General features: G+C 41.9%; 2 protein-coding genes across 4 annotated transcripts in view; one reads left to right on the top strand and one right to left on the bottom strand.

Annotated features, from left to right (window-relative positions):
• Window positions 1–5: 5 nt before the first annotated feature.
• PRPF38A (pre-mRNA processing factor 38A) lies at window positions 6–3,734 on the top strand. The gene is made up of 10 exons (XM_014870633.2): window positions 6–234; window positions 309–468; window positions 976–1,097; window positions 1,240–1,325; window positions 1,473–1,583; window positions 2,116–2,228; window positions 2,718–2,744; window positions 2,824–2,921; window positions 3,269–3,317; window positions 3,402–3,734. Exons 1-10 carry the CDS (start codon window positions 105–107, stop codon window positions 3,442–3,444), a joined length of 939 nt encoding a protein of 312 aa, XP_014726119.1. The 5' UTR covers window positions 6–104; the 3' UTR covers window positions 3,445–3,734.
• Window positions 3,735–4,725: 991 nt separating this feature from the next.
• The window catches only part of TUT4 (terminal uridylyl transferase 4), a 52,775-nt gene continuing 43,652 nt past the window's right edge, over window positions 4,726–13,848 (bottom strand). For 2 of the 3 annotated variants that reach the window (XM_088169690.1, XM_014870629.2), the window contains exons 26-30: window positions 12,647–12,807; window positions 11,583–11,680; window positions 8,615–9,140; window positions 6,254–6,427; window positions 4,726–5,269 (exon numbers count right to left, since the gene is read on the bottom strand). In XM_088169690.1, coding sequence (XP_088025816.1) covers window positions 5,178–5,269; window positions 6,254–6,427; window positions 8,615–9,140; window positions 11,583–11,680; window positions 12,647–12,807 — 1,051 coding nt within the window. In that variant the 3' untranslated portion in view covers window positions 4,726–5,177. The remainder of the gene's footprint in view (window positions 5,270–6,253; window positions 6,428–8,614; window positions 9,141–11,582; window positions 11,681–12,646; window positions 12,808–13,848) is intronic. The other variant, XM_014870631.2, reaches the window with a different exon arrangement.

The raw sequence follows: 13,848 nt of genomic DNA, 5'->3' as shown, positions 1-13,848 counted from the left end.
GCGGCGGCGGCTCCGCCCCGGGGGCGGAAGCGGAAGCGGAAATCGGCGCGGTCCTGAGGGCAGCGGCGCTGGGGAGGTGAGCCCGGGGCTGCACAGGGGCCGCCATGGCCAACCGCACGGTGAAGGATGCACACAGCATCCACGGCACCAACCCGCAGTACCTGGTGGAGAAGATCATCCGCACGCGTATCTACGAGTCCAAGTACTGGAAGGAGGAGTGTTTCGGCCTCACTGGTATGGCGGGCGGGAGGCCGGGCTGGGCCGCGCCGGGGGGAGCCCGCGCTGACGCTGTCCCGTCCCTCTCGCAGCCGAGCTGGTGGTGGACAAGGCCATGGAGCTGAAGTACGTGGGGGGCGTCTATGGAGGGAACATTAAACCCACGCCTTTCTTGTGCCTGACGCTGAAGATGCTGCAGATCCAGCCCGAGAAGGACATCATCGTGGAGTTCATAAAGAACGAAGACTTTAAGTAAGTTGTAGTGTAACTTCTCCCTTGTTGAAGTTGTTGTACTGAGAGGAAGTGCCCAAAACAGCCAGGGAAACCTCAGTGCAGGGTTTAGCTCTCAGTGCACCCTGATAAATTTGCTTGCTCAAGCTTTTCTTCTTGCTTTCAAGATTGCTCTCCTTGTCACCTGGCTTGCTGGAAGGGTTCATCTTTGTGGCATATGCTCTCTGTGATAATAAACCTTTGCCTGACGTATTTGGAATGGGCTGCATTAAAGGATTCACGTTAATCGACTTTTTCTTCAGTATTTTTTTCCATCTTTGTCAGTGATAATGCTCACATCCAGACATTATGCATGTAAAGTGTATATATGGTTTTGATAGTATCGAAGAAGTGATGGAGCAAATCTAAATGGTTCTGTATTCTGGCCAGTGTACTGATTTTCCACAGAAACTTGTGGGGAAAAGAACTTTTTTTTTAATCCAAACTACTAAGTGTGCAGGAAGCTGAGATCCATGGTTTCCTTTCCAGGTATGTCCGAATGCTTGGAGCACTGTACATGAGACTGACAGGCACTGCCATCGACTGCTACAAGTACCTGGAACCGCTGTACAACGACTATCGGAAAATTAAAAGTCAGAACAGAAATGGAGGTAAACACTCTTATGTCTCTTTAGCAATAAAAGTCTTAAAAATTGTGCCATAACCTGTTGATATAAGTTGTCTGAAGTGTTTCATCTTTACTTTAGCCTCTAGTGTTAATTTTGTCTTTTCAATGCTATTTTTCACCCCCAGAATTTGAGCTGATGCATGTGGATGAATTTATTGATGAGCTGCTCCATGAGGAACGTGTTTGTGACATCATTCTGCCTCGACTGCAGGTTGGAAATGTAGATGGTTATGGCATTCCTAACTGCACCGAGTTCAGTAGCTGGGTTGGCTGCTGGCTTCTTGTGTAAGCTATGGTTGCCTCCTTAGGTGTTTGTTCTTATGTGGGTTATGTTGAATAAAGTTGCAATTTCTCCTAGAAACGGTATGTTCTGGAAGAAGCTGAGCAACTTGAGCCTCGTGTTAGTGCTCTGGAAGAAGACATGGATGATGTAGAATCTAGTGAGGAGGAGGAAGAAGAAGATGAAAAGGTTGGTGAACTGTTTGGAAAGGAATAGTTGAAGCTGAACCTCTTTAGGACACTTCATAGTCTATGACAAATAGTTGAGGAGAGACACCAGGAGGCTGCTGGCAACTCTTACTTCCCCTCCTAACATGTTTTCATATAAGCAGCTTGTGAGGACTTGGACCCTGAAGCAACTCACAGGTGGCCATGTCTTCCTGTCTCTTGAATTCCACAAATCTGTATCTGTTCTGTGTTAAGCTTATTTAGATCAATTGATTTACATGCCTATCTAATGGAGATAAAGGTGATGATGGAACTTCCTGTGACCATCAGTCAGTGCTGTTGTACTTCAGAACCAGCACTATTAGAAGTGGCTGTTTGAATTTCCAGTTATCAGTTTTGGGCAGCACCATTCACTCCTGAATAAGAAATACTTGGGGATGGGGAAGTTTGGCTGCCTGACTTTTGTAATTTATATTCATTGTTCAGAAACCTTTACTGATAGCATAAAACCTTGCTGAAACAAGACTTAGAGATCTCCCCCCACTGGTTTACAGCTGGAGCGGATCCCGTCCCCTGACCACCGCAGAAGGGGCTACAGGGACCTGGACAAGCCCCGCAGATCTCCGGTGGTGCGGTACCGGCGGAGCCGCAGCAGGTCCCCAAGGAGGTGAGGTGACTCTTCCTTGACCACTATTTTTACCTGTTGTGCTGAGATGGCTGAGCACAGCAGTGAAGGTGGTAGTTCAGCCACAACGTCCCATGCCTCCCAGTTCCTTTAGCACTTCCTGAAGTGAGGAGTTGCAGTGCACGGCAACAGTCAACCCCTCTGCTTGTTTCTCCAGTCATTCTCTAACTCTTGAACTTGCTGGCATTAAATTTGACAATACGATGAAGATGTTAGGGAGAACCAAGTGCTTTGTTTTCATGTAAGCCACAGGCTGCAGAGAAATCCTATTGCTTGCTCTTACAGATATTAAACCAGGAAAAATTCATCACTAAACTCTTGCTCACTGTGTGGTCCAGTCCTAAGGAGGTCCATGTGTAGCAGGCCAAAAACACTAATGGGAAATAAAAGCCGTGGTGGTGTTGCTGAAGGATAACAGCTGTCCTGCTCATGATTTTTAGTGATTTTTTTTGCTTTCTTCCCCATTTGCAGGCGCAGTCGCTCTCCAAAGAGAAGAAGGTACTCTTTTAATTCTGTTATTTAAGCTGGGCAATGTGCATTTGTAGTACAGCTCTCTTACAAGCTGCCTTTCCCTCAGCCCATCACCACGCCGGGAGCGGCATCGCAGCAAAAGCCCGAGAAGGCACCGGAGCAGATCCCGGGAGAGGCGCCACAGATCGAGATCTAAGTCTCCAGGTATTTCTGCCACTTCCAGAGTAACTCTGGCAAGTCTTTATCAGCAGCACATCCACTGCAAGAAAAATCTGTGTCACCATACTGAGATGGTAGCACAGGTGTTAAATCCAGCTGATAAAACTGCTGTTGTCAGCTCGCATGAAAGCAGAGCTGGGGAACTCCTTTAATGGCTGCAAAATTATCTTGAGTAAGTTTTCATTTACTTGACAGGAGGTTAATTTGAGTGGTTAAAGCTAGGTTGTTCTGGCAATATATAGCACACTTGCTCACTAGAATCAGATTGCATCAGCAAAACAATGAAGAATTCCAGTGGCAATGGAAATAATCATTGCCTTTTTATCTCACAGGGCATCACCGTAGTCACAGACACAGAAGTCATTCCAAATCACCTGAAAGGTAAAGGTTTAGCCTATTTCTTAAGTACAGTTTGGGAATTAAAGATAGTTTTATAGTATTGGCTTTTTGTTTTTTCTGTTTCAGATCTAAGAAAAGTCACAAAAAGAGCCGGCGAGGGAATGAATGACAAACAAAACTCACCCCACCAAGGTGTAAGGACCTTGAACTGCAGTCTCATGCTGTCCTATTTGCTCTGCAGGACAGCTGGCTCTGTACTGGCTGCTTTAGCAGTCTCTTTCTTCAATCTTTCTCATTTTGTTGTCTTGGATTTTTTTATTAAAGGTAAGCTAAGGATACTTTTTATGTAGTTAGTTACTCATCTTTGTGATAGAATTTGAAGGTCGTTTTTTAATTGTTTTGCTTGAAGCCTGTAAAAACTTAATGAAGAGCAATTAAAAAAAGGAAGGTTTGTCTTTAGAGGCTCCTGGCTGTTTCCTTCATAATATTTTGTTGAAATGTCCCCCTGGTTGAAGCTGGCTTCATTCTCAAATCAGGGCATTGTTTTGTCAAACTGTCCCTGCAGGTGCCAAAGGAAGTCTGTATTCAATCACAAACACTGCAGGGCTCCCAGACCTGGCCCCTCAGAGCTCCAGTACAGGAGAGGAAGCAAGGCTGGCACAATCCAGTGTGTTTACTAAAAGCTCACTTGAAAGTGCTCTCCAACACATGGTTGACATTGGGGGCTTTGTAAAAATCACCCTTCAGGGTAATCTGCTGCTTCTGATGATGCCAGTAGTAGTACAAAGCACTACTTAATTCTTTTGGAGTAAGAAGTTCAATATATTGAAAGACAGTACACCACTACTTCGAGCAGTTTGTGGCCTCCCTGTTACTGGGGACAGAATTTGACACCATGAGGTTCAGCTCTACTTTCTCTCAGTGAAATTAGCTCTTTAAATTTAGAATAATTAAGCTCTTACTGAAGATATAATTCTCCTCTTACTGCATTTGAAATCAGTTGTGTTAAGCCCTTCTGTACCATGTCATTATTCATGGCCCTTCTTCAGGAGCAGGGACAGGCAGGTTTATCCCTGAACTCTGCATTTAGGGCTTCAGGATTCTCATACTGCCCTGGGAGTGCTGACAACACAAGTTAAGTGTGCCTAGTGAATTTATGGAAAGCCCTCTTTAAAATTGCTTCCCAGTGCAGACTAATTTTTCCAGGGTATTTGCATATTTGCAAAGCTGATAAACAGAAAAGCAGGTGTGCTCTTCCTTCAAGTATAATACACATATTGGCTATGAACAGCACAGGCAACAACACCAGCATGGAGAGAAACAGGTCTAGTGCTTGTTGTACCACTTGTTAAAACTGCTCATCTTTCCAAGATCTCCACATTAAAGCCATTTTTATTATTCCCGTTAAAGTGAGCATGCATACAAATAGAGAAGAGGAAAAAGTCTTATATCCTTTTTTTGCAGTTTTATTTTTCTTTTTAAAAAGTTTTTTGGCACTACATCGTTCTGTAAAGAATAGAAGTGACAAATTTTTAAACACATGAAATCCCCTTCTAATTTTATTTTTTTTTAGAACAATATATATAAAGTCTGAAGCAACCAAAGTATGAATACAGCTAATAGAAAATAAAGAACTTAATTTTAAAAATTCTCTCTCTTTACAGTTTATCAAGATAAAACAAAACACAATTCCCCTTAAAAATAGGGTAATAAAATAGATGAAATTTGTATCACTCAGTTTTGTGATACTAGTAAAAACTATAGTTCATATCTATGTACAAATGATACAGTTTAAAAACAGTCTTAAATAATCTTGTATCTAAACATGTTGCATTAAGATTTTAAATCAGAACCTGAATTTCTTCCTCCCCTCCCCCCACCCACCCACAATCCCATCCAATTTCACTTTTTCTGTTGAATGTAATTCAGATTCAAGTGTGGGTGTCCTTGAGACAGAAGCGAGAATCGCTGGTTACTCTGCATCAGTGGACCAGCTAAAAGAAAATGGATTACAATTACTTCAGTAAATCACATATTTAACAGTGCTTGGCTACATTCAGTGTACTAATCTAACTTAGAAATAAAGCCATTTACTAGACTGACACAAATGCTATCTGTACAACTAACCCATGTAATGGGACAATGCAGAATTACTTTAATCCTATATCCAAAATTCCCTAACAATCATTTGTTCCATTACTTATTTAACAAAAGTAATTTTAGGATTTTAAGTAAATTCCATTTTCATTTGGAAACCCTGCTAGAGCCAATAATTTTGAAAAAGGATTTAGTGCCCCTATCTCTCATTTTACACCAGGTGACCCCAGCAACATGGAAGCTGCACAAATCTGAGTATTGTTTCTCTACCAATGGAGGTCTTTTTCCTACAGCCTTCCCCCCCCTCCTGCCAGATGGAAGACACCTTTACCTTTTACAAACATCAGAGTTGAAATCAAGTCAGTCCTTGCCAGTTCCCTGATGAACTGAACCTGACTTTGCAGTCAGTGCTGTTCTGGCTGTGGATGGGCTGGACTAAACCTCCAGAAGCCCCTTCCAACCTCAGTTGATCTAGATAACCTTGTATCTATGCAAGTCATTTCACAAAGCAAGGTACAAAAGCCAAAAAAATTGAATTATGACAAATTTTTTTCGTATTCTGAACACGCTCGTGGGCCAGTTATCTTAACCTCTACTGCCGCAGAGGCAGCTCTACAGTGAGGCAGCAGCAGCGACTAAAAAGAGGCTGGAAGTGCAACAGGCTGCAAACTGGCTCAGATTTCAGAATTTATTTTAACCCTTCCCTCCCACAAAGATTTTCATTCATCCACAGAGGAAGCTGAAGTGCTGATTTGACTCTGGGATTCATTTTGGTTCCAGGGAGCCTAGCAAGTGACACATGATTCCTTGGCTTTTAAAGCCTTTGAGACAGTACAGAGACATGGTGCATGAGCTGTTGATTCACATACTGGTTCTAGTACCTTGAGGGTAGAAAGGTTTGTTCGGTGGGTAGCTGGCATTTCCCTGCTGCATGTAGTTCTGAGGCATATTGTAAGGCCACGCTCCTCGGAGGAGAGGAAAATGGGTAGGGGTCCCATGGTCCCAAGGGACAGAAGGAGGGTTCATTTTACCAAACTGTCCTTGGAAACCCTGATCTAGTTTTCAATTGAAAGGGAAAAGCACATTGCAAGTTGAAATAATTAAACAGTAAGTCACAAATACAATTTACATCTTAAATAACAGTTTGCAGGGGACTTAATGCGATCAGTCTGATGTGCTACATTTTTTTTAAATATACATCAGTAAAAATTACCACCTAAATTACTTCATTATTCACTATAATAAAATTATTGGGAAGAGAGAGGATGAATCAGTATTAAAATCAAGAGCTACGATTTCACTATTTTTAGGACTTTTTCATGATGAAAAATATACAAGGTCTGAACAATATTCAGAACTACTGTCTGATCCCACACAAATACCCACTACCACTGACAGAGCTGTGACGTGAAAGCTGTTATCCTCTGCAAGAAATAACTCTCAGATGTACACTGGAATGCCATTAATATTACATGCTTAAGAAACTTGCTATCTAGATCACTGGACTGACTTTAAAAACTATTTTTAGAGAGAAAATTACAAACTTTGGAAATAAGTATACAAATTGTAAAGCTGCTCCATTTACAATTCTGATATCACTGCAACATTAAGGATGAGAAATCAAGCATCCAAGGAGGCAGGACCCACAACATGAGGCACAGCTCTGCAGTATGCATGAGAAAGAGTTGTCTGTCTTGACACTTCTAATGATCCTACTTCTGATCAGTTGTCTACTGAAAAGAAAATTAAAGGAGCTCCTTTCAAGATTACAGAAGCCAGGACAAGTTTCCTCAAACTTACTGTTCTCAAATTGTCCTGAGGAGGTAAGAAACCATGCTTCAAACAGACAGGAGACAGCTCATCTCTACTGTGCATTCATCTTAATGGCATCTAAGCCAAAAAGGAAATAAAACTGATTCAACTTCACAGAGGAAAATTACTATGACTGGGAACTAGGAAAAGAGTGTGATGAGGTTGGAAATGGATGGAAGATGAGGGATGGGGAAAAAAATACTGTGACTGACAGCACATGGAGAAGGAATTAGAATTTATGCAGCTTGTCTGAAAGAAGGCAGCTACCTTAGTAAGGATGTGGATTGGAAGGAGCTGCTTGAGGGAAAGACAAAGCTGGAGAAGGGGACAGATGAAAAGATCTGAAATGGAGAGGCAGGGACAAAGCACACTGGAGACACAGAAAACACATGGGCATAAGTTCCTGTGTCCTTTAAAATATATTCCCCACAAAGCTTTAAACAGAAAATCATGTATCTCCAGCACCTTAACATATGTTTAAAGCCCATGGTGAATTATTCCTCATCCAAAACTCTAGAGTCAGCTGAAAATCTACTGTTACTGACAATCACATTATTAGTGCAGAGAAAGTCTGGGCAGGAGATTCAGAATTTTCGTCTTAGGATGAACAACTGCACCAGTACAATGTATTAAGGATTTATTTTTTTAAACATAGGAGGACTTACACACTCAGAATAAATCAGAAGACCACCACCATGATTAATGATGTAAAGGTTAACAGTTAAAATTTAGGGGCTGCCAGAGTTCATGTTGCAGAGAAAACTGAGTGGGCTTTAATCATTATATACTGCTTTTTCTCTGCCTCAAACATACCAATGTGCTTGGCTTTGCTATGAGGCAAGAGGCTGTTGCCCACTTGTCACAGGAAAATGTATAGTCAGGAATCAACATCAAGATTATGGAAGTTAAATGTGGCAGGATAAGCCACAGGAAAAAACAGAATGGGTAAGATCATATTATATTGTATTAAAGGTGAGGAGACAATATTCAACTTGCTCAACTGTAATTCTGCCAGCTCTAAGTTCATGACTGCAACCTCAGTATTTCTCTAATAAATTATGTAACGATGTGTTGATCTTACAGATCTTTTCCAACCTTAATGTTTCCATTATTGTCTGATATAAGGAATCTATTATTTGTCAGCACATTCACAGAAATGTGAGTGATTCAAACGATGAGGAGGTTTCTCAGTTGAATGCAGGATTTCTCATTGTTGCACAGCCATAATGGCAGACAGGACTAATGCCTAGAAGTTACAGTGATCGAGTCTAATTCTTTTTCCTATGAAAGTGTTAAGACAGGTGAAAGTCATGATTTGGTTTCTTAAGCATCGTATTTTTATCAAACAAGTTGAAAGAGTTAGCTGTTCCTGTAACACTTAACACTTGTACACAAAGTGCGAGAGGTTTGATACAACAGAGAACAGTTACCTGAATTCCCCACAGTGCCATTGTTCACCAGTGAGTTTGGAGTCACAGGATTGTGCCAGTGTCCCTCATGAGAAGTGCTGGGGATTCCCATGGGCCTGGCAGCAGGCTGTGCAAAGATGATACTGGGATCATTCAGGCTTACACTGCTCTGGTTATTTGTGGTGCTGCTGCTGCCAGATCTCATAGAAAATGGAACATTTGTAGAATGAGGAGGGTTACCCGGTGCAGAGTGAATAACAGGCCCATGAATAGGCCAAGAAGTGTTGGGAAGCTGAATTTGGTGGTGATGGTGCATCTGAAGTAGTCCCAGGTTATGCAAGGTGGAATACTGACCTGGGGGAGATTGGGGAAAGTTAAACAAAGGCAGCTGGACCTGATGGGGTGGCTGTGCACCCTGCTGTGGCTGAGGAACGTGCTTAGACTGGGATATTGATTGTGGCTGAGTCTGGTTAATGGAGGCTGGCTGAGAGGAATTCTGTGGGAATTGTTGAGGTTGTGGAGAGTAAGATGACTGATGCGAATCAGACTGGAGGAAAAAAAGAGTATGTATTTCTGATTAGTTCACTGGCTATTTAATGGTGTTTTCTTTAATAAGCACCCATTGTATTAGACTATTTATAAAACAGCAAAGCACTCCCCAGCAACACCCCAAGCACTGCACCCAAGTTTCTGTTGGCTTCAGTAAGTGCAGTTCAATTGACACTGACTTTCACCAACAGATAATTTGGTCTGTTAATGTGGCACATCCCACCATCAGAAACACCATTCTGAGCGAATATTAGCCCCAAGCTCTTCATTAGACTCCTCACACACTTGTTTCTGATTTTTAATCGGTATCTTCCCTACCTTACTCATGTACAGCCCAGTATGTCATTACCTAATTGCCTTACTTCTAAATAGAGTGGTTCTTATTTTACTGCACAGTTTTTAAAGTAATTCCAAAGTAAGCTCCTAATATTTCTCTCATTTTAAAAATATCTGTTAAACAAGAAATGCAAATTCCAAAAACTCAGTTTCAACCTTCATATCCTGGTGTTAGGCCACAGCTAAAGGCACGGTAATAACAATTATTACAGCCTTTGTAGAGCTCTTACAAAGCTTTCCCTTTCACCAGCAACAGAACCAGGGATGAGGCTATTTTATCTGTTTGGAATTGCAACTGAACAGAGAAGCACTTCAAGAAATTGACTGGTAGGGAAAGGAGTTATTCAGTTTATGTGCCAACACTTAATGCCAGTATCTGGATTCCCCAGTCTGGTTTTAAGCATTGAGACAACATGCTGATGGAACAAGTGCCTCCAGAGACATTCAAATGAGACAGGTACCTAAACCAGAGAGGGGGACCTGAATCTCAGCTCTCATTTCCCCCGAGACTGACTCTTCTCTCCACAGACTACAGCAGCCAGCCAAGCTCAAGGAGCCACAGCTGCTGTTGAACAATGGAGTTAAAGGTCTCTCCAGCTTGTCACTATCCCTGACTGCTCATCTGTCCATTTAAACTGGCAGTCACTTGTCCCCAGTAACCAAAGGTGTCTGCAGGACCTGCCCATGCCAGAGCATCCCCTCCAGCAGCACACTCTGTGTCTGTGCCTGGGTAAATGCTGGAGCCCAGAAGCTGGGATTGCTCCCTGCTGCTATTCCAACTGTGCCTGAATGAGTGCCTCCTATACCTTTCTATCAAACCAAGAAGAGAAGGTAAAACCTGGGATTTGAAAGATGATCACTAGTTTAACAGTTTCAGTGTTACAAAAATAAAGCACATGCATTGACTACAAACATTCCTGCAAATATTAACCCAAGCATGCACTGAATGTGCCAGCAGCAAGAGAGGAGGCATATTACACCCCAGCCTCTTGATCTGATTCCTACTCTCTCCCTCTTTCTCCAACAATATTCCCCCCTTCCCATTCTTCTCAACCAATTCCTGGACAGAACATATTCACCAAGAAATCCTGGCCAAACGACAACCATGCAACACACAGAGTCCATGACATCCAAGTGACATAAGAATGTGCACATGATGTGTCTGCCTCTGAGTGCACCCACACGTTCAGCATCAATTCCTCAGGGAGAAACATAAGACTCCTAAAAAAAGTTCTCCTCTGACATGTTCAGCCCTTCACTTAGATTAGGGGTGTATCAGTCCCTCTCTAGCAGCACACTGTAAGTCATAAAGTCTCCATTACTGGGGCCAGCATTCCAATAAATGCTTGCTGATCAGTTAGGAAAGTAGCAAACTGAACAAAGAGCATTAGTGATCAGCAGCCCTGATTACTATATTTGCTTACTTGCCAGCTTCATTAGCAGGCACACGCTTCTCAGACTAACAGCTTAAAATAAATTAATTTCTGCTGTACTGTCTGCTCCAAAAATATTAAATGCCAGCAGTTGTATTTGCTCAAATACGCTCTGCTACCCATCTCCACTCAGAAGCAGATTAAATATATTTTATGTAGCTCTATAGAGACTTGAAAAAATTCTAGGATAAAACTATCAAAAATTTCCCCATTGTTCTGCTTGTGCTTCTAGTGTGCTCTGGCAGACTTTTCATTGAAATATGACTCAGCTGAGTTGTGTCTGCACATGACAGTCCCTTAGGACAGATCTCTTAAACCCTAAGTCATGGTTGTCACTAACCTAAGTCTCCAGCATGTTAACAATGAGCTATGCTTTATCTCCCTTAGTAACTCCAGAACACTGCCAGAATAATGAGAATTTGAAAGGCAACCTAGCTTAATCTGGCTTTTCAGAATGACAAGGTACCTCATATCGAACTTGACTATGAAGTTTCCATACTGAAAAACCATAAATGCTCCCCAAGACACAATACATCATAAATCAAAGTTCCACTAACTGGCAGAGTGCAACGTTGTCATTATCAAGCCCAGGATGTGTTGAGAAAAGCCATGCAAAGCTGTTCCCAGCATGGCTGGTTTGCTGCCTGCAGCCCCCTGCTCCCAGCACTTACACATTCTGATGACTGCCTGGTGCGCAGGGGTCGCTCCACCTGCTGCTGGCCCACGGCCACCAGCTGGGAATTCACCATGCCCCGGACCAGCTGCGTGCCTGATCAAGGAACACAAGTGTTAATAAAACCCACAGGTGAGAGAATAATGAGAACTGGGAGTCAGCAGTACCTTAACTCTCACGAGACATACAGTAGATAAATCACTTTCACCTCTCCTTTAATTGAAACTTTTCTCTCTACTGGTAGCAGACAGCATTAATAGATAAAGGAGCTAAACACAAAATCTACTTTTGAGTAAAACAAAGTCTAGCAGGAACAAGGCTCACCTTGCTATTAGGCTGGAGCTCTATACAGATTTCCATACTACTGCTGTAAGTAGTGGCCTTTTTTAATAGCAATAGTGACAGCAGAAACTTCTGGGCAAAGAAAGTAAACTAAAAAAAAAGACTAAAGGATAACAGAACACAGAAGCAAGGTTCTTCTGAAGTTCACTTATGAACGCTTCCTCTACTTTTTCAACTACCATAGGTACCCAAGGGCCTAATATGAATGAGTTTGCAATTAATCTTCTCCAAGTACTATCAGTAATTTGAAAGCTGGACTTAGCCTAATTCATCTGTATGCTTTTTTTGAAGTGTTACGGAAAGAGCGCTGATTTTTGCTGAAAATACATTTACTTACCTCTCACAGATGATGGAGAGTTAGCTAACATTTGAGAAACATTTGGAAGAGGAAATGCATTCAATTATTATTATTATTACTATTGTTACTATTATTACTATTACTATTTCTAAGTGAACCAATTGTGAATGGAAGGCAAATAATGCAATACCCTGAAGTACACTGTATTTTACTGCTGAGTACATTTTTACCACCCATACAAAGACTGTTCTTCAGGAGACATTACTCCCCTTGCAGAAAAGCAAGACTAAAAGCTGTATTTTCAGTGACTGAAACATTACTTGCAGGATTATTTTTTGGAGGTAATTACCAAGTCTGTACAGAAACCTAGAGAAAAGGGATCTCAGAGCTTTCAAATTATCCTAACACATAAACTAACTTACCTGGCACACTATTATTTCTCTGACGGGTTTGTTTGAATTCAGGACAATCTCTCCTAACATGACCCACATCCCCACAGATGAAACACCTTTTCTCTCTTGTTTCTCTGTCATCTTCTTTCACCTCTTTTTCATCATCTTTCTCATTCTCCTTTTTCTTCAACCTGAACAATAAATTTTATTAGCAATATCACAAAACCACACACACAAACACATCATCTCTGTAGAGCTGTTGTACTGTTGTGTTCAAAGGGAATGGTTACATAACCAACAGCTGTACCAGAATACAAATACCTCAGGAATTCCAAAAAACGCTTTCAGATTCTGGGCTGGTTAACAGCCTGTATAAACTTAATGGAGTTAGAAGCTCCCCAGACTTGTCCAAAAGCTGTCTGACTGTATTAGGGCAGAACTATGCCTGCAGTTAAGCAGGCTTAGCCTGCCAGGTAGCTGGGGAGCAGTTCCATGCAGCAATCCCACTGGGTCAGAATATACCCAAAACAAGTGAGCTGCACCTCATTCATACCATCTCCTCCTCACTGGACAGGGCACATTTCTCTGTCACTGCCTGAGCCCAGACAGGATGTGCAACAAAGCACTGAGGCTCTTTCAAACACTCAGTTCTAATACAGCAGGAGAACTAGTGAACAGGAACCAAGACAAGAAGTCAAGGTCTTTTTTCACAAGGTAACTACAGGATTGTTAAATAATAATATTATTTTGTGAGCTCTATATACAATCTAAAAGAGATTCTGTGTGGCTGTGCTGTAGTAGCAGTTTGTGTGAAGAGCAGATCACAACTTCTTTTCCCGAGGCAGATGTAGGGAAAGAGGTGATGCAATTCCATGTGCTAGTACTTGTACAGAGAGCATCTGAAAGAAATAGTCCACCTGTGACCACAGGGTTCCAGTGCACTTTCATGTATCTTGAATTCTGCTGACTGAACAAAAGGCTGAAAACAAAGATTTTTTTAGCAGGAAGAGACCAAAAATCCTTTGAAGAACGACAGAGCAGACAACTGAACATAAGGAGCATATGAAAAAGCCCAGATTAATTTGCACTCTAAGGGCTTCAACAGGCTTTAGGAGGAGTCAGACAACCTGTCAGACAGAAGGCTGTGTGGTCATTAAACAGCCAAAGCTGTAAAAAGTGGGGAGTCAATTCCTACTAAATTCTCTTTGGAAACATTGACCTGCATGTCCAGG

Source organism: Sturnus vulgaris, chromosome 9 (genome assembly GCF_052056855.1).
Source record: "Sturnus vulgaris isolate bStuVul1 chromosome 9, bStuVul1.hap1, whole genome shotgun sequence".
NCBI classification, from domain to species: domain Eukaryota; kingdom Metazoa; phylum Chordata; class Aves; order Passeriformes; family Sturnidae; genus Sturnus; species Sturnus vulgaris.
This window is presented reverse-complemented; position numbering and strand designations above follow the sequence as displayed.